The 20,772-nt window shown below is 39.6% G+C and overlaps 1 protein-coding gene across 1 annotated transcript in view; it reads left to right on the top strand.

The window, feature by feature from the left end:
- The window catches only part of Lrmda (leucine rich melanocyte differentiation associated), a 1,111,100-nt gene that overhangs the window by 888,328 nt on the left and 202,000 nt on the right, over nucleotides 1–20,772 (top strand). Inside the window, exon 6 of the mRNA XM_042690338.1 lies at nucleotides 2,410–2,497. Within this exon, the coding sequence (XP_042546272.1) occupies nucleotides 2,410–2,497 (88 nt within the window). The remainder of the gene's footprint in view (nucleotides 1–2,409; nucleotides 2,498–20,772) is intronic.

The following is a 20,772-nucleotide window of genomic DNA, read 5'->3' as shown; positions in this document are numbered from 1 at the left end:
TATTAAGTAAGTAAGCCAGGCCAAAAGAAACATAGGTCCCATGGTTTCCCTTATCTGCAATAACTAGTATATGTCTAGTACAAGCAGAAAAGGTCAAAAGCTATGTACATATGACCATATAAGATGATGCTAAGCAAAATGAGCCTCAAGATAGGGACACAAGAGGTTTTATCTTTGTTGCTGTTGTTTTTAATGTACCTATAATGTACTATGTGATTTTTTGTTTCTTTTGTGTGTTCTTCCCCCATGTTATAACCCCTGTTTTCACTGTATTTGTGGTGACCTACATCTTGTATATATATATTTTTCTAATTTGGGGAGGGACAGGGAAATAACAAAATGCTGAAATAAGGATATAGGTTGACCATTATAACAATGTGATGTACAAGATACTATGTTGAAAATGAACTTTACAGCTTCTTAGTGAGGGGATCGGAAGTAAAAATGCTTGATGGGAAATGTACTCATTACCTTACTCATTTAACTGTAATCCCTCTGTACAGTATCTTTACAATTAAAAATATTTATTAAAAAACACAGAAAAAAACAAAACAAAAACCTAGCATTATTTCATTCTTCATGTCAAGATTGCAGTAGACCTCGAAAGCCTGGCATTTGATTTAATCCAGTTTATCCCTGTCACAAGCATGCAGCATCCCAAATGCCTAATGATATAATATATAGAAAATCTTACTACCTGTAAAAACATTTTTCTTGGGACTGAACTTTCATCTTGCTGAACTTTCATCCAATACATTTGGATCAGGCTTTAAACACCATATATTTGCCTTATATTTACCTTTGAGCTGGAGTGAAAAAATGCCCCCTAAAATCTGTTTCTACCTAGGGACAGAACTTCTGATTTCTCCCCATTCAGACTTCTTTCTATAATTCTCCACTGAAAGCTGCTTAATCAAACATCTCAAATGTCAGAAATGAAGTTTAAAGGGTGTTCCTACCAAATATGTCTAATCTCCTACTTAGTTTTGATTCCCATAATGTAGGTAATCTCTTAGGGGAAAAGGCTTGCTTTTAGCAGGGTAAATATATCCCACAGAGGGCATTTCCTATTCCGGAAAGAAAAAAAGTATAGCATTAATGAACTTTACTTTTGCATGGAGTTTGGAAAGGTTGTAAGCTTAGGATTTTGATCCTAGCAGATGCGCTTTGATGGGAACATTAAAAAAAATAGTTGCCTTTAGTTTAGGAATCTCAGTTAAGAGTTATGATGGTGATGCTTCTGAGTGTGACACACTGGTCCCCTTACTGTGGACATGGAGGCCCACAGCTGTGATGCTTTGGTTCTGAGTTTGCCCACCAGGACTTTGGGTTGAGGAGAACATTAACAGCCTGGGCCATTCCAGCTGGTTTTGACAAGTGTCTACATACACTTCTATGGTTAAAGACTCGTTTGTACAACAAGGACTCCTATATACACAGCAGCCCACATATACTTCATATACTTATTTTAGGCCATGGAACGAAAATGTTTTGTTGATAACCATTATAAAAACAGATTATCCCTAATTTTTTAAAAAAAAATGTGTAATCTAGCAGGCTCTAAGTCAATCGGCAATGTTTCAACTTGACACTCCAAAGGGAAAACAGTATACCTGACATTGTGTGATAAGTTAACAGACAAAATGAAGATAACACCAAAATATGGTTTAAAAATCAGCTTTGGGCTCTGTAGATGATATTTATGGGAAACATAAATTGTATACTCAAACTTGAGTCCCATTTCTATGTATCTGATGATGATATACCTCAAAATATGCCAAAAAATCTGAAAAAGAGCAGAAATCCAAAATACTCTGGACCCAGGCATCTCAGGTGAGAGATGCTCAGTCTCTATCCCAAATCTAAATGGGTATCTAAGTGCTATTGTTAAGCCCTGTTGCACACTGACAGTTTACATCCATCCCTATGGTGACTTAAAGCTGTGGAGTTTTAAGTCTTTTACTTGCCTCTACTTCCATCTGTGTAGGCCCACAGAATCTAGACCTTTTTCTCCTCACCCACCCTGGGAGCAAAGCTTAGCCTCTTTGCTGGTTTCTATAGAAATCTGCTCAGTTGCCAGCACTTTGAGGAAATTACTGGGAGAAGGCCTTCCACAGAAATCTAAGACAACAACATTTCCTGCCTTCAGCCTCTCTCCTTTCCTTTCTTCCTCTCCCATCACTGAGCCCAACAAACCCTCCCGTGTCTCAGAGCCTTTCCACCTAGGCTGGGGCCCTTCAAAGCTTCATACCCTCCTCCGCACTTACTGAAATTTCATCCTAACAAAGAAAAACCTTGCTTCCAAACTCGGATCTCAAGGAGCTCATGTCTCAACGAGACATATTTGGGAATCAGAGGTATTTCACTGTTTGGTGTGGCTTCATGGTAACATTTGCTTTTATCATGCAGGCTTCTAGTGGGGATATTGCTGCCTCTTCAGAGCACCGCCACTATACACCCTTGCCTTCTGCTTCCAGAGAGCTCACCAGTCACCGAGGTAGGAACTGCCTTTTTATTCCTCTCAGTGGTTGTGGGGTGGGACACTTGGCCATCCAAAACCTTGGGCTTCTTATTTCTGTCTTGGCACCTTAAAAGGAACACAGTGTTTTTAAGTTCTTGATGAGAAAACCATGCTTGTCAAACCTACTGATTTCAACCCACATTAACCAGAATTTAGTGCCAGTCTACTGGGGAGGCATATAAATTCATGGTATAATGTACCTTTGTGATTTTTTTCTCTTTAAATAAGGAGATTATAGTACTTAAAAATTACAAAGGCGATCATTACCTCTAGCAACAGTAATGGAGAGAAATTGGGAAACTCACTAATATTTGTAAAGTACCATTGTTTGGGAGTATAATAGTTGAAATCTGTAATTTCAAAATGAATGAGCTAGACATTACAGCATAAAGGAATTTCAGTTTGCCTGGCAACACTGGAGAGAGCCTCTATGTGTAGTTTCTGCTCACTTCTCTGACTGATCCTGAAAACATTAATTTGGTTTACCCAGTTCCCCCAAAACCTTCCATTTCTATTGCCATCTCTAGAATCTTGAGTTTCAAAAGCAGGCAGAATTCCAACATGGAATATTGTTTGCAAGTGCTTTATTCCTACACTGGCTGCTTGGCTAAGTGTTATGCCCTTTCTTGAGCTGGGATGTCTGAGGGCAGGAAGAGACCGAGTGGTTCACTTATTTGATCCTGGTAATGACGAGCTGTTTTCCCCCAATTGTAAGTCTGACTTTTAAGTTTTATGAGGACATAATTAGATGAGACCTGAACTCTGGGTCTGGGCCCTGTCCCTCAGCATTTCAGCTCAAGGCTAACGCTCTACCACTTGAGCCACAGCGCCACTTCTGGCTTTTTCTGCTGATGTGCTGAGGAATCGAACCCAGGGCCTCATGCATACAAGAGCTACCTTTCCAGCCCCTTAAGATGGAATTTTTAGGAATCATTTCCTCAAGAAGGCTACTTCCTTTGCATATGTAGAGGATGCTGAAGGACTGTCTTAGCTTTGTTATTCCAGCTACGTTGCGTGGATAGTGAGGAAGAGACTGTGGATATACTCTGAAAGTGATGGATCTGGCTCTCAGTGAGGAATTATGGTACTAGTGGGAAAAAGACATTAATATTCTACTGGAAATGATAAAAGAGAACAACGTAGGATTCCTGGAATTGTTGACATGGACGCACCTCATTCTCAAGAGAACTCAACATTTAAATATACTTCGGCTTACCTAGAGTTCACTTGTGATTCCCTTCATTAAGTATCAGTTTAATTTAAAAAAATCTATCTTGCTCCAGGGCAGGTAAATAGGTAGCTATGAGTTGGCACTGTTCTAATAGGCATGAGCAAGTCTCCTTACTATATGTCCTCATGAAGGTCTTGAACACCTCCCTGTGGAAGAGTTCTCTGGAAGCTCCCCTAGGCAAATATTACCACTAAAATATAGATAGGAAAATATAGTATAGGTAGCACATTAACTCAAATTATCAGACTATCTTCATGGGTTTTATTTTATTAGTTTCTAGTATTTGGATAAGGGTTATTTTACTGCTTAGCCTATTGAGTAAACATGGGAACTGAGGTCTCTGAGACCTCAAATTTGTGTGTGCAACTCATTCAGCCATACAAGGAAGATTTTACAATGTCTGATCATTGGTAATCTCTAGAAAAAGGACCAGTATCACCTATGATCTTGATAATAATAGAATATTTATGAACCTTGAAGGAATGGAACATAAGAACAAAAGTTTTAACTGAGGGCTAGTGGCTCACATCTATAATCCCAGCTACTCAAGGGACAGAGATCTGAGGGTAGAAGTTGAATCTAGCTGGGGCAGGAATGTCAGTGAGACTCTCACTTCAAATTAACTAGCAAAAAGCCAGAAGAAGAGTTATGGCTCAAGCAGTAGAGTGCCAGCCTTGAATTAAAAAGCTTTAAGGACAGTACCCAAGTTCTGAATTCAAATCCCAATGGCATCTTGTGGACTTCTCTGCTTGGACTGGCCTGCAACAGCCATCCTCCCAATTTCAGCCTCCCACACAACTTAGGATGGCAGGCATGTTCCACTGTACTCAGCTATGTGTTGAGAAGGAAGCTCATAAACTTTTCTGTCCAGGCTGTCCAGGCTGAAACTTGATCCTCCTGTTCTCAGCTTCCCAAGTACCTAGTATTATAGGGTAATTACAGAGTTACTGGTGTCCAGCTCAAACATTTTAATTTTGCTGAAAAAAATAGAAAACATTGCTACCTGGTCAGAACTAAAGACTTAGATATTGAATAAGTAAATCTATATTATGAGAAAATGTACTTTGGGGACATAATCATGAAAAGGTTGATAAAAAGAAAGCCAGTAAGGTCTGTTAAAGGTGGATTATGATTGGCCTCATCTATGTAGGGAAAAGGTGAGATATACATTTCATCTCACCAACACATGAGAACAGTCATAACCCCAGACACCATTATGTCAAGTTGTTCTTTCATATTTAAGGAAACTTTTCCCAAACTCTGATAATATAAGTCACCAAATTATGTGAGTCATGTTTATTAATATTGTCACAGGAACAGCTTACCAGTGTTTATGCAGAGAGGGCCTTTTACCGTGTGAAGGTAAATTGCACTGTTTCTCCCAAGTGGAATCTTCCATGATGTCTGACACACCATTTCCTACTCTCTTTTCCTTTGCACCAACTACTACAAAAACTAATGGGCAAAAGTTCATGTGCAACTTGCTATTTTTGTTTTTTACATACACACCATTTTCCCCTGTCCTTTTATGTAACTTGCAATGTTTCTTAGGCTATGCCCAAGATTCATGTCCTAAAGGCTGGAGATTCAAATAAAGAGCAAGAATTGCCTGGAATAAGGATCAGGAGACAGGAGACTCAGTTTTCCCATTTGGAACTTATGCCACACATCATAAGCATAGCAATGTTCAGGGTTTTCTGCTTCCTTTGCGAAACTTTCCTTATCAGAGCTGTACTGCTTTTATTTTCTTTTATTGTGAAAATACCATACAGAGGGGTTACAATTACATGGGCAAGATAATGAGTACATTTCTTATCAAGCATTGTTGCCTCCTCCCTTGTTTCCCCTTCCCCTCCCTTCCCATCTCCCACCCCCACAACTGCTTTTTTTTTCTCCTTGAGAACACACAGAATTTTTATTTCTACCTCCTTAATGCAATTGTTTGTATTCGGTTTTGCACAATAGAAGTCAGGTCTGCATGTTTTAAACTAAAACTTTATGAGAGGCAGTACATAGTTTAACACTTGCCCTTCAGTAACACCTCTGTTCTTCAGGTTATCAGGTTAAATGACACAGCTTTAGGAGGTAGACTCACTTGTATCAGTTCAGTTTTGTCTATACTGGGATCATCTTCCTGAATAGGCTACAGGCTATGGGAATGGAGAACATGACATCTCTTTGCTCACAATTGTAGCTTCAGTGTCTTGCACAGGTGTTCTTCTTACTCACAGTTGCATAGGTACTAGCGCTGTAGTTTGATGTGTTCCCCCAAAGCCCCATGTGTTGCAGGCATAATGCCCTGAGGATAGCTTTGCTGGGAGATAATAGAATCTTTAAGAAGTAGGACCTAAGCCGGGTGCCAGTGGCTCATGCCTGTAATCCTAGCTGCTCAGGAGGCTGAGATCTGAGGATCGCGGTTCAAAGCCAGCCCGGGCAGGAAAGTTCGTGAGACTCTTATCTCCAATAAACCGCTAGAAAACCGGAAGTGGTGCTGTGGCTCAAGCGGTAGAGCGCTCGCCTTGAGCTGAAGCACATAAGGACAGCACCCAAGCCCAGAGCTCAAGCCCCACGACTGACAAAAAAAAAAAAAAAAGTAGGACCTAGTGGGAGCAATGAGTCAACCTACATAGACTGATAATACCACAGGTAATAATCTAAGGTATTTGTTACAAAATGGCAAACAGTTGATATTTATTCAGTTAATAAACGAGTCATAGGAACACAAGAAGAGCCAATGTCTTCCATACCTGTGTGAGGTAATTTGAATGTGTGTGATAGAGCCACATTTTCCCTTACGTGTGAGCACAGTGTAACTTCCAAGAATATTTTTTTTTTTTTGTCGGCTATGGGGCCTGAACTCTGGGCCTGGGCGCCGTCCCTCAGCTCTTCAGCTCAAGGCTAGCGCTCTACCACTTGAGCCACAGTGCCACTTCCAGCTTTTTCTGCTTATGTGGTGCTGAGGAATGGAACCCAGGGCCTTATGCATGCAAGGCAAGCATTCTACCACTGAGCCACCTTCCCAGCCCAAGAATATCATTTTATGTTGGAATTTTCCAATTTTGGTATTTAGATGGTAGGGAAGGGAGTATGACTAATAAATGCACTGATGGAGATTTACTAGACTCGATGGCCTCAAAGAAGAGGACTCTCAGAAAGATGCAAGTTATGTAAACACATGGATTTAGAATAGTCCAGTCTAACTCTGTAAGCACTGCCCTAGGCTTGAGTATTATATATTGTCATTCTCACTGAAGAGAACACACCAAGAATTGCTGGGAAGAGGGCAGTGATTGGAGTACTCAGTGGCATAAATAAGGGGGGAAAATTCTGTGCTCTGGATTTTTAGGTCACCTCTAGGTCATCCCTGACATTCATCCTTTACACAGGGTTGTATAAAGCAAGTACAGACAGGGCTGTGGCACTGTGTTGTGGGGGAGAAGAGAAGGACACCACTTGGAAATGCCCATTACCAGGGGGGAATGTCCACAGCCTGTGATAAGGCTGGCAGCAAGCTCAGTATTCTCATAAGCAGGAAGGTTCATGAGCAAGTGCTCACTGGAAAACTTCACAGGATTCCAGGAACAACTTGGAATCTCCCACTGGCTCTTTTATCTGACACCCCAGTGTAAATAAGTGACTTGCCAGTGGTAAAGCTGGGTTGGTGGCATCAGAGATAGTTTGGCCCATCTTTTGTAATCCTGCCTCATCAATAGCTACTGTATTGACAATACCATTCCCGTTTTCCCACATGTATAGTTTCCAGATTAATTCAAAGTCCAGTACACATACCTGGATTACCTTTTGCTCTTCATGCTTTAATAGTCTTGGAGACATTCTATAGTCTGCGTGCCATATTAAGCACTGGATTGTAAATATGTAAAATTTATAAAAGCAGAAATGTAAAGAAGAAATCAGCTGTGAAAATGGCTTGGTGATAGTGCCATCCTACCTTGACCATCGATGGCAAACATACTATTATTTTTACTGATACAATTGTTGGGTACTCATCTTTTTTCCCACCCAAGGGCTTAGTCTATTTGTGTTTATAATTGATTGCTTGGACTGTCACAGAGCAATTTACATTACAACTTATCATAATTAGTTATCATTTGCAGTTCCTTAACGTATGTTTCATTTTATCCTTAGCAATGGATTTTTTCTATGTATCTCCATAAAGCAGCAATCAAGAAAAATGGAAGAGAAAAAACAGAAAGAAAAACTGTGTTAGGTTTTCTTTAAAAAAATTTTTTTGGCCTAAGGTATCATAAAATATATTTTCAGAGAAGCCATAAATATAGAGCATTTTTGCTTCTATTGATCAAATCAGTCCAAGTGAAATTAGTAAGAGAAAAATGAACCAAACATTTGTGAAAAGGTGGTATTCATTTAGCAAAAGTGTTTGGATTGGAGTGACATTAGTCAGAAAAACTTTATGTCAACAAGCAGAATCCTTCCAGGAACACTCAAAAGGGGGATTTTTCTACTACAGGAAAGGATGATGAACGCACTAGAGCATATTGGCATAATAGTAACTTCCTGAATAGAATTCTAATAGCTCAGCAAAAAAGAGAAAGGACTGCCAAAACTAAAAATCTGTATAGCAAAGTAAATAGTCTCTATACCAAAAAAGATAGCTTACAGAATGGAAGAAAATCTGCCAGTTATGTTTCTGACAAGTGGTTAGTACGACAATATAGAAGGAGCTCAAAAAACTAAACTCCCAAAGAATCAAGAACCAAATTAATAAATCACAAATGAACTGAACAGATAATTCTTGTAAGTAGGAATACACATAGCAAAAGTCCATGAAGCAATACTCAATGTTTCTGGCCAATGGAAATGGAAATCAAAATGGCATTAAGAGTTCATCTCACTCCAGTCAGAATGGCAATCATCAATAACACAGACAAGTGCTAACAAGGATGCAGGGAAAAGGAGCCTTCATACACTAATTGGCAAGAATGTGAACTAGTCCAACCACTATGGAAATCACTATGGAGGTTTCTCGCAAAACTAAAAATAGAACTACTATATGATCCAGTAATATTGATCTTGGGAATATACCTAAAGGAATGTAAATCTGGATAAAATAGAGATACTTACGCACCTGTGCTCATTGTATAGCTAACTGATGCTAATATAAAAGGTAAAAAGAGACTAGGGGAGATTCTTGATGACTCAATCGCTTGTCACCTTTGAAGATTATAGGATTTGGAGGCAATCTGTCTCTTGTCAATAAGTTTAATTTTGTGCTCTTTTTTGTGTTCTTTTTTTTTTCTACTACCATACCATGTCAACCCAAAAAGAACATGAAAAATAAATAGGTTGGTTCATGACAAACAGAGCTTCCACATAGCAAAATCCAAGGAAAATAGATACACTTATTAGTCAGAGTCACACTAAAGAGTCTTTATACCTGTTATCTATTTATTCTCATTGGCCATTTATAAAGGTAGTATGGTTGGGCGCTGGTGGTTCATACCTGTAAACATAGCCACTCAGGAGGCTGGTATTTGAAGCCAGCCTGGGCAGGAAACTCCATGTGACTTATCTCCAATTAATCGCAGAGAAAGCTAGAAGTGGTGCTGTTGCTGAAGTGGCAGAGTGCTAGCCTTGAGCAAAAGGAACTTAGGGACAGTGCCCAGGCCCAGAGTCCAAGGCCCAGGGATGGAATAAAAATAAAATAAATGGTAGTAGTAGCAGTAGTAGTAGTAGTGTGAACAAACAGTAGTAGCAGCAGCAGTAGCAGTGTGAACAAACAGATGATTCTGATGACTTTGCCAAGTAGATCTCACCTAAGACCATACTCTGACTGAAGTAAGCTGCTTATTTATTGCTTCTCTTCAGGAATATTGTGATTAGTCTTTCAAGACAGTGAAGCATTAGATGATTTCTCAAAAATTGGCTTTCAAGCCTGCTACGTGTGAGGCCAAGGGTTCAGTACTCAGCACCAATAACAAACAAAACCAGCAAAGGCACTGATTCCTGAAGGTTCATAGAAGCATGATAGATCAGATTTTCTCCCATGCAACATGTTCTGAAACCTAGACAAGGAGCAACAACAAGAATAAACATAGCACAATGACCACAGAGAGAAGCATTGCCACAAGGACATGTTTCATGGGGGGAGACTTGTCAAAGGAGATCTGACCTTGGCTGCCTTTCACATTCCTTGCCACCAGTCTGGTTGGTAGGGGGAAGAGTATGTTAGTTTCTTATGCAGAACTATTATTAGCATTTTCTAATTATGTAAAAATGATTTCCTTTGATGACATTTCTAACAGAACCCATTATTTTAGTTTTCTTTCCCTCATAATGCTTTTAGGAGCTTATAATCTTGGTGGAATTCTCAGATACAGAGAGTTGCTAAAGTTTCCTTTATTTAATCGAGGTGACTAGTGATTTGACAGTAGTGGTTGACAGGTTTATTTTATCTGCGTGGCAGTGGGAGTCTATTTTCAGTGTGTGTGCTGTGTTCCCAAGTATAAGGACTTTACTAAGTGCTGAATAAATTGTACTTTCCTTTGATTCTAGACCTTGCTGAAATGGTTTAAAAACTTGAGTCTGGGTCATCAAATCCATCTCCCTGCTACTTTGCAGGGTCAATAGCTTGACTGTGTACTGAGCCAGGCTGGGTGGATTGGAATGGAGGGAGGTGTAGATTAAAACTTCCACATGGATATAGATGGATGTGGGTGTGTGTGCTGGCTGTCTGGGAGGGCAGCAGTGATGGAAGAGCAAGCCAAGTGGAATCTGAAGATGGATGAATCTGCTTGGCTATTACCAAGACTGGCATGGACTTTAGCCAGGAACTTTAAGCAACCTCCTTTAAGCATTTGAAACCCATAGGGGTCCATTTCCTATTCTTTTTCTCCAAGGATAATTTTTCATTTGCAGTCTCCGGGATTGCTTCATTTCTAGTCTTTGAGCAGAATTGTGCTATCCTCATTGACACAGAGGAGCTGTGAATCTGGTTCTTCTGTCCTAAAAACAAAGAATGGAGGGAAAAAAATAGATGCTGTTCCCCATGACCCTGCTCCTTAAGCAGTAACCTTAGCTCTGTTAAATGAGAAGTCAGAAAGATAACTTTTTCCCTCAACAGACAGTGCAAACCAAAAGTGTTGACACAAATAAGTTTCCTCTATTTTGGAAGATGTGGGTCTAGAATTTACAGTGTGGAAAATTGTAAATGTGCTAATGTTTTTTAGTGTTCTGAGTTGAACCTTGCCTCTTTTTATTGCAGCAGAAGAACTAGATGGGTCCTGAAATGGCAAGACTCTGACAAGCAATGCCATTCAAGGATTCATCTAGCATATCTGTGATTAATGTTTACTATATGTAAGTTTGTCAGAGTTGGTGGAGAAGTCAAAACCAGAAAGTATCACCTCTCTCTCTCCTAGGCATTTGTGGTTTCAGTGAGCAAATCCCACACATGAAGTAATGCCAATCAAACAAGTTTTACTCTATAATTAGGAATAACATTATTTGGATAAAGGCAGTAAATGTTCAGAGAAGGTAAAAACTCAGTGAGAATGAAAATAGTCAGGTTTGGCTATCTTAGAAGAAGTTGGCTTTGAGTTTTGAGCAGCATGTAGGGCAGGGGTGAGTAGAAGATGAAAGAATCATTCCTAAAACAGGACATGTATAAGGAAGTAGAAAGCTAAGACTATTTAAAATTGAGGGGAGAGAAGGACACAGTGTTTCACACATCATCAATGAAGTTACTGGTGTAGGGAGGTTCCGTACTTTAGAAGGCCTTGAACAGTCAGAGAGGACTATATTTGATTTGGAGTGATGCTGTAGGATGATTAATTTGCCAATGGGATTCAAGGGGTATTGGAAGAGAAAAGAGTGTGGACTCTAAGAGGCCACTGGAGAGTGGCATTGAAGAGAGTTTGGTCTAGATTTATCAGCTTTACAACTTTTGACACAGGGCTACCTGTATATAGACTGTGATGTCTCTGAAGAGCAGGTTTCTTGCAGAGTTAATTTAAATAACAGGATACTGGCAGTGGAAGCAGGGGTGGGCCACTGTACAGGGAACCTAATGACCATGAATGAATTGCTGTTGGAGGTTGCTGATCATTTTGGTCACTAGGTCTCAGGCATCTGAGAAAATGAATAGTCAGTGTTCTTCTGTCCTCTATTACTCAGAGTATTTCTGCTATTGGGTTTTGGTACCAAAAACTAGAGCTCATCATCAGTCTGTAATTCAGGTTAATTCAGTGATCAAGGCCTGGAGTGGCTGGCCAGCTGGGACACAAAGAATAAGGGGAGGAGTTTGAGAAACAATCTGTAGCAAATACAAAAGACCGAAAGATTCTAGTTTGGGGAAAGAGAGAGACAGAGAACCAGAAGGCTGTGAGGAACCCAGCATGGTGTGTGGTCTGGGCCTATCTCCCTCGTGAGGTTCCTCTCTATTTCAGGATGCCCTACTGCCACTCAGGTGGAAGCTATCATCTGACCTATTCAATGGAAGACCAGTGGAGTTAATGTACTGAGGCTTGTGGCAACAGAAACAAACATACAATAAGCAGGCAGAGCAGCCACAAAAATTTGTTCTCATTCTGGTATTTGGCTTAAAGTTGAGTTACATTCTTTTACAAACTAGTAAGTGCCCAGTGTGATTTATTGCTGAATCTTCGGCTTTTGGAAGCAGAGCTATTAGAAGCCAAACGTGTTTGGTCTAGAAGGTTCTGCTGAAAGCTCTGTCTATAAGAGGTGCTTAAAAGCTGTTTTTTTCTCTGAGAAATATTGACTTCTTACTTGGACCCATGACTTAACTAGATGCAAGATGAAGGATAGTCAACCTAGCCTCCTCTCATTTTGTTATCTATACCATTCTGCCCTGTAGTCACTGGGCAGCCATCTTGGAAGCCAGGAAGAGACAGACAGGAGCCTGACTACCCGACAGGCATCATCGACTCTCACTGTAAACTGTCAAGCCACCTCTGGCCACCTCTGAACACACTTTTGACTTGGGGATGTTTTAACATTGCATACCTTTGTCACTCCTCCACCCTGTACCCTCAACTCTCCCTTTAGCTTTTTTCTCCCTGAAGATAGCTAAAGATTGAACATATATGAACATGTTATTTTCCTATGGCAGCCACATAATAATTCTTTCTTTGCCCTTCACCATGTCTCTTTATTTGGCATAGAGGGGTAAGGAGACAAACCTACTGAGAGTATGGAATCCCTGGAGTTTGGTCTTGGGTGCTAAAATCTCCAGTCTCATGCCCAGCAGTAACATCCAGCCCCAATTCTTCCTCTCCATTTTGTTTCCCCTTCTCTCATAGAGACCTTTACCCTCTGCCCCAGGTTTTGTCCTCAGTTTTACAACCTTTTTGGAACAAATAAACAAACATCTGGAATCATGTGGTACTTTTAATTAAAAAGTTTGTGTTTGGCTAGAAATAGGAAAATCATGAAAAATGGCCTGTCGGGGAGCTCAGGAAGGCCAAACGGATGACGTCGCTGGCTGTAAGTGGGTTGAAATTGAGGGAAGTGAACACCTGTTCAGTATAGCCTGCGTCCTCTAGTGTCCCCCTCCCAGCCATTAATATTTACAGCTTTTGGTTGTTTTTTTTTATCCATTCTAATGAAATTTTTTAAAGTTTGGACTGATTGAGAGAGGGCTTTTGCTTTTCCAATAACCTTGGATTTGCTGGAATGTGTATATTTTATAAAAGGGTGTGGTATTAGGATTTTCAGGTTTTTCATTTCCCCTACTCAGAATTCCATATGCTTCAGGTCACTTCAGGGGCGTGTTCTGCTTCTTCCATCAGTCATAAGAACTGCTAACAAGTTGAGGCTGTGGGAGACAGGACAGCATGGAGAGGCTGGAGGCTCTGCCTTCAGGCATCCTGCAGTCTAATCAGAGACACTGGGACCCCTTACAGAAAGAAAGCTGAGGCCAGGCTAAATACATGCACGAATGCTGGAAAGGAAGTACACGAGACAAAATTAGGATGAATTTATTTTAAAACACCTCACTTGGCTTCATTCATGATTCTACAGTAACACAATCTTTTATTCTGTAAAATAGATAAATGTTCTAGTAAGCTGAAAAGAAGGGGTTGGTGTATTGACTGAGAAGGACTGAAGAGGGCAGAAACAAAGACCAACAAGTGAGTGAGCATTTCTTTTTAAGGTAGTGATCAAATTAAAAAACAAAGCATCTGGTTGGTTAATACCAGATTAGGATTTAAGTACAGAGAGATTCATTTTCATGCCAATTGAAATGACTATGTTTGGGAAATTCTCCCTCCTAATTTCCAGGAAGGTCCAGTCACTTGTTTCATTTTGGTGGATTTTAGTGTAATTGGCTCCATTTTGGTTTAAGCTTGACGTGTTGGGGACTCAGGCCTCTTCTGGTGTTTAAGAGGAGAAATGAGTGGAAATATCCATGGATGGAAGTAAGAAAGTGAGTTTAAAGTAACTTTCTCTGGGGGATTTCAGACCAAGAAAGAGAATTTGGAGAAGCCAAGTAGAGTTCCTGTCTAATTTCAGACTGCAAATAGGTAGGAATAGCGTTATTTTTGAAGAATCTAATTTGGTGTATGAGAAAAAGACATACCAAACTCAACTTCCCAGCCCATGCCTCAAATATGTTGATAGAACTGTAGGGCAGTTAAGTTGACCTTGGAAAGCAATGCTAGCATGTGGGCCCTTCTATAGAATAAAGCCAGGAACAGCAAAAAAAAAAAAAAAAAAAAAAAAAAACTTAAGCGGAAGAGAAGTTTTATTGGAAAGGGAAAGATAAAGCTGCCTAAGAAGCAGACAGAACTAAAGCTGGTGATCCAACCTCCAGTGTTTGGGAGTTCGCTTTAATCCCCTATTCAGGAATTTGGGAGCTAAGTGGGGAAGGGGTTTTTGTTTGTTTGTTTCATTTTGATTTTTTCCCAGGAAGGCCAGTAGCATTTCAACTGGACCAATATGGAATATATACTTTCAGTAATGCTGGATGATCTGGTCCCTGGAGGAGAGGACAGCACAATTGTCCTAAGGACACCAATGGAACACAGCTATTTGACACTAGAGGCCACTTGGTATCTCCTATCCCTAGTATTGTGCTATCTTCCTATCCCTAGCAAGATGCAAACGTTGTAAAGGTGATAGGAAAGTTTATTAGAAAAGAAACTCAGCAGAGAAAGAGCACATGGCAAAGACAAGGTATAGGAAGACAGCCCTTCAGCCCATCTCAGACATCTTGTTCTGTCTTCTTAACAGATCTTGGCCTTTGCCTAACAGGAAGAACTGGAGTCTGTGGGAAGATAGCTTTCTGGTTGACAGTTCTTTCTGTTTCCTAAAAGGTTTTGACACCAGAGATTTACTTTCTTAGCCTTATTTCTCCATTCAGTTTTGTCCTTTTTTATTCTTTTGTAGCCCTGCCCCCATTGTCAGGAAAGCTTTGGTTTATCCAGTTATTCTGACATCTGCAGGTTTTATAGACTGAAATTCTTTGATTAGCTGATTTTTCTATTAATTCCTGTCCATAGGATGTAGATAATCTTATCACAAAGGTTAGGTATGATTATTTTCTATTTCTGATTAACTTCTCTGCTAAGCATGTGATGTATTATAGAAGTTTTGTGTGTACCGCGATGAACACAAGAACACTGAGCAGTTGGGCTGTGCACAGTGTAGTTCTCTGATGTGTCTCTTTGAGGATTTACACTGGGCTGAGGGTTATTCAAAGAACAAAATGAGAAGAATCTTTTGCTCTTCTTGTTGTTATTGTTGTACCAAATTAGATGAGATATGTTCAGAGGCTGAAAATAAAGTGAAGGCCTTTACATTAAATCTGAGGAAAGGGCAAATATAGTTGAACTCTGGTGGCTACTGACAGAAGAAGATGACAAATTCCTTGGACTTGCTCATTTGCCTTTGAAGTGGCCTGAAGGAAGTGAAATATAACTATACAATGGTTAAAATCCTGACTGGATTGGATCAGGAGTTGTTTTAGGTCAAGGCTAGTTTAGCTTTTTGATCAAACGAAATCAGTGTTTTATCTCAACCCTTCTGTACTTCTGCAACAAAGCTATAAGATCATGCTGAACATAGCTCCAGTGTTGCCAGAGTTCCTCGTCCTCAGCTCTTTATTGTTCTTGTGCATCTGTTTCCTTAAATAGTCTCAGCAGAAGCATTAGCATGAAAATGAAAGAGCACAGCAACTTGGAATTTTCCATTTGAAGCTTCCTTAGTCTATGGGGTCAAAGTTCTGTCCTTCGGGATGCTAATGCAAACTGTGTGCTGTTCCTGGGCAAACTGTTTCTCCACTAAATGACAAAGGAGATGGGAGCCAGAAAAATAATGCAATGCTAATTCCCAAACACAGACTTGCCCAGAGGAGGCCCCACTTTAGATTGTTGCTCCCCCTTCCCCATTTCTCTTCCCACCCTCCCCCCAAAGGGGAAAAATATCCTGTGTTTTTAGGACAGACATCTGTGGGAGAGTAATAAAACATCTCCCTTGTGGATTAGCTCTTTATTCCTTTATTTATCTTACTATAGCTCATCAGTTTCTTCCAAATCAAGGAGAATCCAAGAGGATAAGACACAGTCCTTTTTTGTTTTTGATTAAGGAAAGCCATACAACAGTCCTCCTCTGCAAGTTTTCTTTTCTCAAGGGACAGTGTTCTTACTTGTGTCTAATTTCTCCCTTTCTTCATCTGCTCTCCTGGAATCTCTCTGGAATTTTTACTTCACATAGTGCTGAAATCAAATAATCAATGTTCTCCTGAAGGAAGGGCAGGGCATACTGCTGTATCTGGGCAATTGTGAAGCACAGAGGAACTAAGAGAGCAGAATGAGCCTACTCTATCCACTCCTTTCTTCTTCCAAATGCCTGGAAAAAAGTATTTTATCTAGCACACATCAACTGAGCATGTACTGTGTGGTAAGTCTCATTCAAAACAAGGGTAGAATGATGCATAAAGCAGTACTGAGCTCAGAATAGCATACTCGAAAGTACAGTGCTTTGGAACACTGAGCAACTCTCTCTGGAGGACCCTGGGAATTCTCAGAAGCAGCTCATAATTCATATCTCTCTGACCTCTCATCTTCCTATCTCCTGTCTCCCTCTTTGTCTCTATCACCCACCTCCAAATGTTATAAGGCGAATAATCCCAGAAGCCACATTTTAAAATATAGAATATTGGAGTCATTATTAATATACAGTTAACAGGCTGCAGGCCGCCAGTTGTTACAAAGGCCTGCAGCATGGAAATACACATAACACAACTAGAAAACATGCTAAGGAAGAAAGAAATAACAAAAACAATACCAACAAGCCAATTCAGCTCCAATGGAGAGCTGAATTGGGACGCCATGATGACTGGAGACAAGACAGGAGAAGGACACAGGACAGGATCACAGAGACACATGTGGCAAGGAGTCTACGGCTAGGCTGGTCTGGGCCTAAATAGGTCGGCACAGGGAACAGATCCTCAGGAAATTCCCAGTCCCAGGCACTAGACTGACAGATGCAGTAACCTATCAGCCAAGTGCCTGCACCTGCCTTCCAGGTTTCCTTCCTCCAGCATGAGGACAAGATGACAGACCCTACCATCCACCATGTGGCCAATATGGCACTGGCCAGACCTGGCCTCCTTACTTCAGAATTCTTCATCCATACAGCAGGCCACAAAAACTAGAGCCCTCTTTCTCTAAAGCCAGGCAGGAAATTTGAGAATACTATTCTGTTCTTCTTCTGCCCTGTCTTTTCTGGTAGTGGATTATAAAGTGTGCATTTCAGAAGGGGTCTTGGAAAATCCAGAAGAAAAAAAACACTACAGTGAGAAGACAAGAAAAACACAAACAAGGGGCTGGGAAGGTGGCTCAGTGGTAGAGCGCTTGCCTTGCATGCGTGAGGCTCTGGGTTCGATTCCTCAGCACCACATAAGCAAAAAGAAAAAAAGCCAGAAGTGGCGTTGTGGCTCAAGTGGGAGAGCGCTAGTCTTGAGCTGAAGAGCTGAGGGACAGCACCCAGGCCCAGAGTTTAGGCCCCATGACCGGACCCAAAAAACAAAAACAAAAAAGAAAAACACAAATAAGACTTGCTGTTTCCTCCTGTAATCCAATGTATTTGGTCACACTTTCTGTGCAGATTCATTTCTACATAGCTGACCATTTGTTATTGGATCTATGAATAAAAATGGGACTCTGTTCTGGGTCTTCATGTGAAGTCTTTACTTTCCCATAAAACTTTGATGACATAAATGTATTGAGCTTTTGTTAGCTTGTCTTTTGTTATAAACATCAGCTATGACTATTAGGATCAGTAAGGAAAGATACCATAAGGAAAGGTATCTGTTCCTATACCAGACCAGTTTTTCTTCACTGAAAGCTTTTCACTTTGTGGTGTGAGAGAAAATTAAACAGTAAGGTAAAAACAAAAGCACTGTGTAATATGTTAGCTCTAAGTACTACTATGAAAAAGGAAGTGGGTAAAAGAGATTGCAAATCAGAAAAGGCACTACCAAGAATGTGGTCTTGGAGTGATGACCTGGAGGGGTTGAGGGATGGAACTCTGCACAGGCAGAGGATGGGATCAATGCAAAGACCTGGGGTAGGTCAAGGTACATGAGGTAGAGTTGAGAGATTGGATAAGAATCTGGTATTAGATGAAGTCAGAACAGTATTAAGGTCAAAACCTGTAGACCAATGTTGACAAAATGTTTGCACATTAAAATCTTAAAGGCTTTATGGTAGCAGATATTGATTCATAAACTATACAGGACTGAATCACAAATGGTTTAAGGCTCTACTGAGAAGGTTTAAAGGGAAATGTATATAAGATATTTACCAAAGTAAGTCAAAGAAATTATTTGATTGGCCAAAGTGGAAAGCAACTACATTTCACTTTCCATTGGAGGCTTCTGATTGGTTAAGCTTAATTTTAATTTTACTGTTTGCATTGAATTTGGTTTTAGTTTGCTGAAGTAGAAGCCTTGGTATAGAGGCAATAAAGAACTCCTAACTGATTATCTCAACACCATTACATGACTAAGACACAGAAGCCATTTCAAAGCTTAAGAAGAAATGCTCAAAATAACATAACCCTTCTCTTTATTAAAAAGTGACATCCTTAAATGAACAATTAATTGGAAAATAAATAAGGGACATTGTTGTTGATCAGAATCTAAGGCAAATCTAACTCTTTGCATTATAGAAAAGGTAAAAAACCACAAATTAACCTAGAAAATTGAAATAAAAGGGTGGATGAGCTGGTTGAGAAGCACGTGCTTGTAATTCCAGGTATATGGGAAGCTTAGTTGTGAGTTTGAGGCCAGCCTCCAGCCTATGAGTCTCCATCTCAAGAAAAGGCAGAACGTTCAAAAAATAAGGAGAAAATAGATGAATATGAACAAAAATAGATCAGGGGGTCAGACCATGTATATTGCATGGTAGAATTCAAGCAGAAAAACATTATAGGAGACAAAGACCATTACTTTATATAATACCAAAGAGTAAAATGCATGTTAAATAAAACAGTTATGAGTAGCCGTATAACAAAATGAAATGCCAATACTCACCAAGGAGTAACAACCATAGGCTGCAAAAGGAGAAAGAAAAGCACACTTTTCATAGAGGATCCTCCTCTACCTGTCTTACTTAATGAAAGATCAGTGGGAGAAAAAATATATATGACATCTAAATAGCAAAATTCTTATGAAACTCCAGCACCCTAATAATTCAGGGCATACTTTTTTCCAAGTGGATATAAAATTTCATTGTTCTTTCAGTTGAAGTGGTTGCATAACAAATCAACCCCAAATTCAATGGCATTAGACAACATTTTTATTGTGGTCCTAGACTGTGTAGGTCAGGAATTCTAAGATAGAACGATAGGAATGTCTTCTCTGTGTTCTGTAATGTCTGGATCTCTGTAGAAGAGTTGAAGATGCTCTGGGAGCTAGAGGCATCCAAAGACTCAAATGTCCAATGCTTTGTGGTGGCTGGTGGCGTTTGGCCAGGAATATCTCCTTTTCCTTTCTGTATGGATTTCTCCATATGGCTACCTTCATAGGCTAGTTTGGGCTTCCTTATAGCATAGTGGAAAGACAGAGAAAGATCCAGGCAGAAGTCCTATCACCTTTTAGGACTCACATCTCAGAAGTCTTACAGCATGAATTTGGCCATGCTTCACTCATCCAAGTAGTCACAGAAATCTTACTCAAGTACGAGGGAAAGAAAAACAGATTCTACCCCTTTATGGGATATGATAGGGATTCTCCAAGATTATGTGGGACTAGAAATATTGCTCTGCCCATTTTTGGTAAGCACAATTTTCCATAATAATACACTGCATTGCAGAAAAAATTTCAACAATTTTTAGCAATTAGAAACTCTTAGGTAACTGTATAGCAGATTACAAAAAATTCATTCTACCCAGAGATTTTCTAGTAGTCTTTAATCTCAAGTGAAAGACACCATAAAAATCCATCTATAGAGCAGCAGGGAAAACATAATCATGAAATTATTACCTCTATGAACCTTTGGAAAAAGGGCTTTCAGTTCACTTTAGTTTCAAAAATTAACAAAATGAAGTTTGTTTCTGATTTTTAAACAAGAAAAATCAAATCTCAATGAGAAATAAAAACAATAGCTTGGATATTCTGTCAAAGAGTTATGATAAGAAAAATTATTCTTGAATATCAAGTATTATAAAATAAAAATGAAAATGATATGATAATGCCATACATAACACCAAATGAATGGAAAAGAATATGATGCCTAGAACAAGATCAATATATAATAAAATGGTTTATATATAAAGCGTGTAACTTAAACAATCAGTTATACAAACCAAGTAAGAGTGAAAGGAATTTTCAAAGTTAAAATGATATTAATGAGGTAGAAAATAAAATGTGTATAAACAAATATATATATAATTGTTGTTAGTCAAGGAAAATTAAAATGCAAATAAAAAATAAGAAGCTACAGAAACAGGACAAAAGTAAAAAGAATTCAAGAACTAGTTGTTAAAAACTGTGCAAATGTTTGAAAATCAAGAT

This window comes from Dipodomys spectabilis, unplaced genomic scaffold (assembly GCF_019054845.1).
Source record: "Dipodomys spectabilis isolate Male_0828 unplaced genomic scaffold, ASM1905484v1 ptg000136l, whole genome shotgun sequence".
In the NCBI taxonomy this organism is placed as follows: domain Eukaryota; kingdom Metazoa; phylum Chordata; class Mammalia; order Rodentia; family Heteromyidae; genus Dipodomys; species Dipodomys spectabilis.
This window is presented reverse-complemented; position numbering and strand designations above follow the sequence as displayed.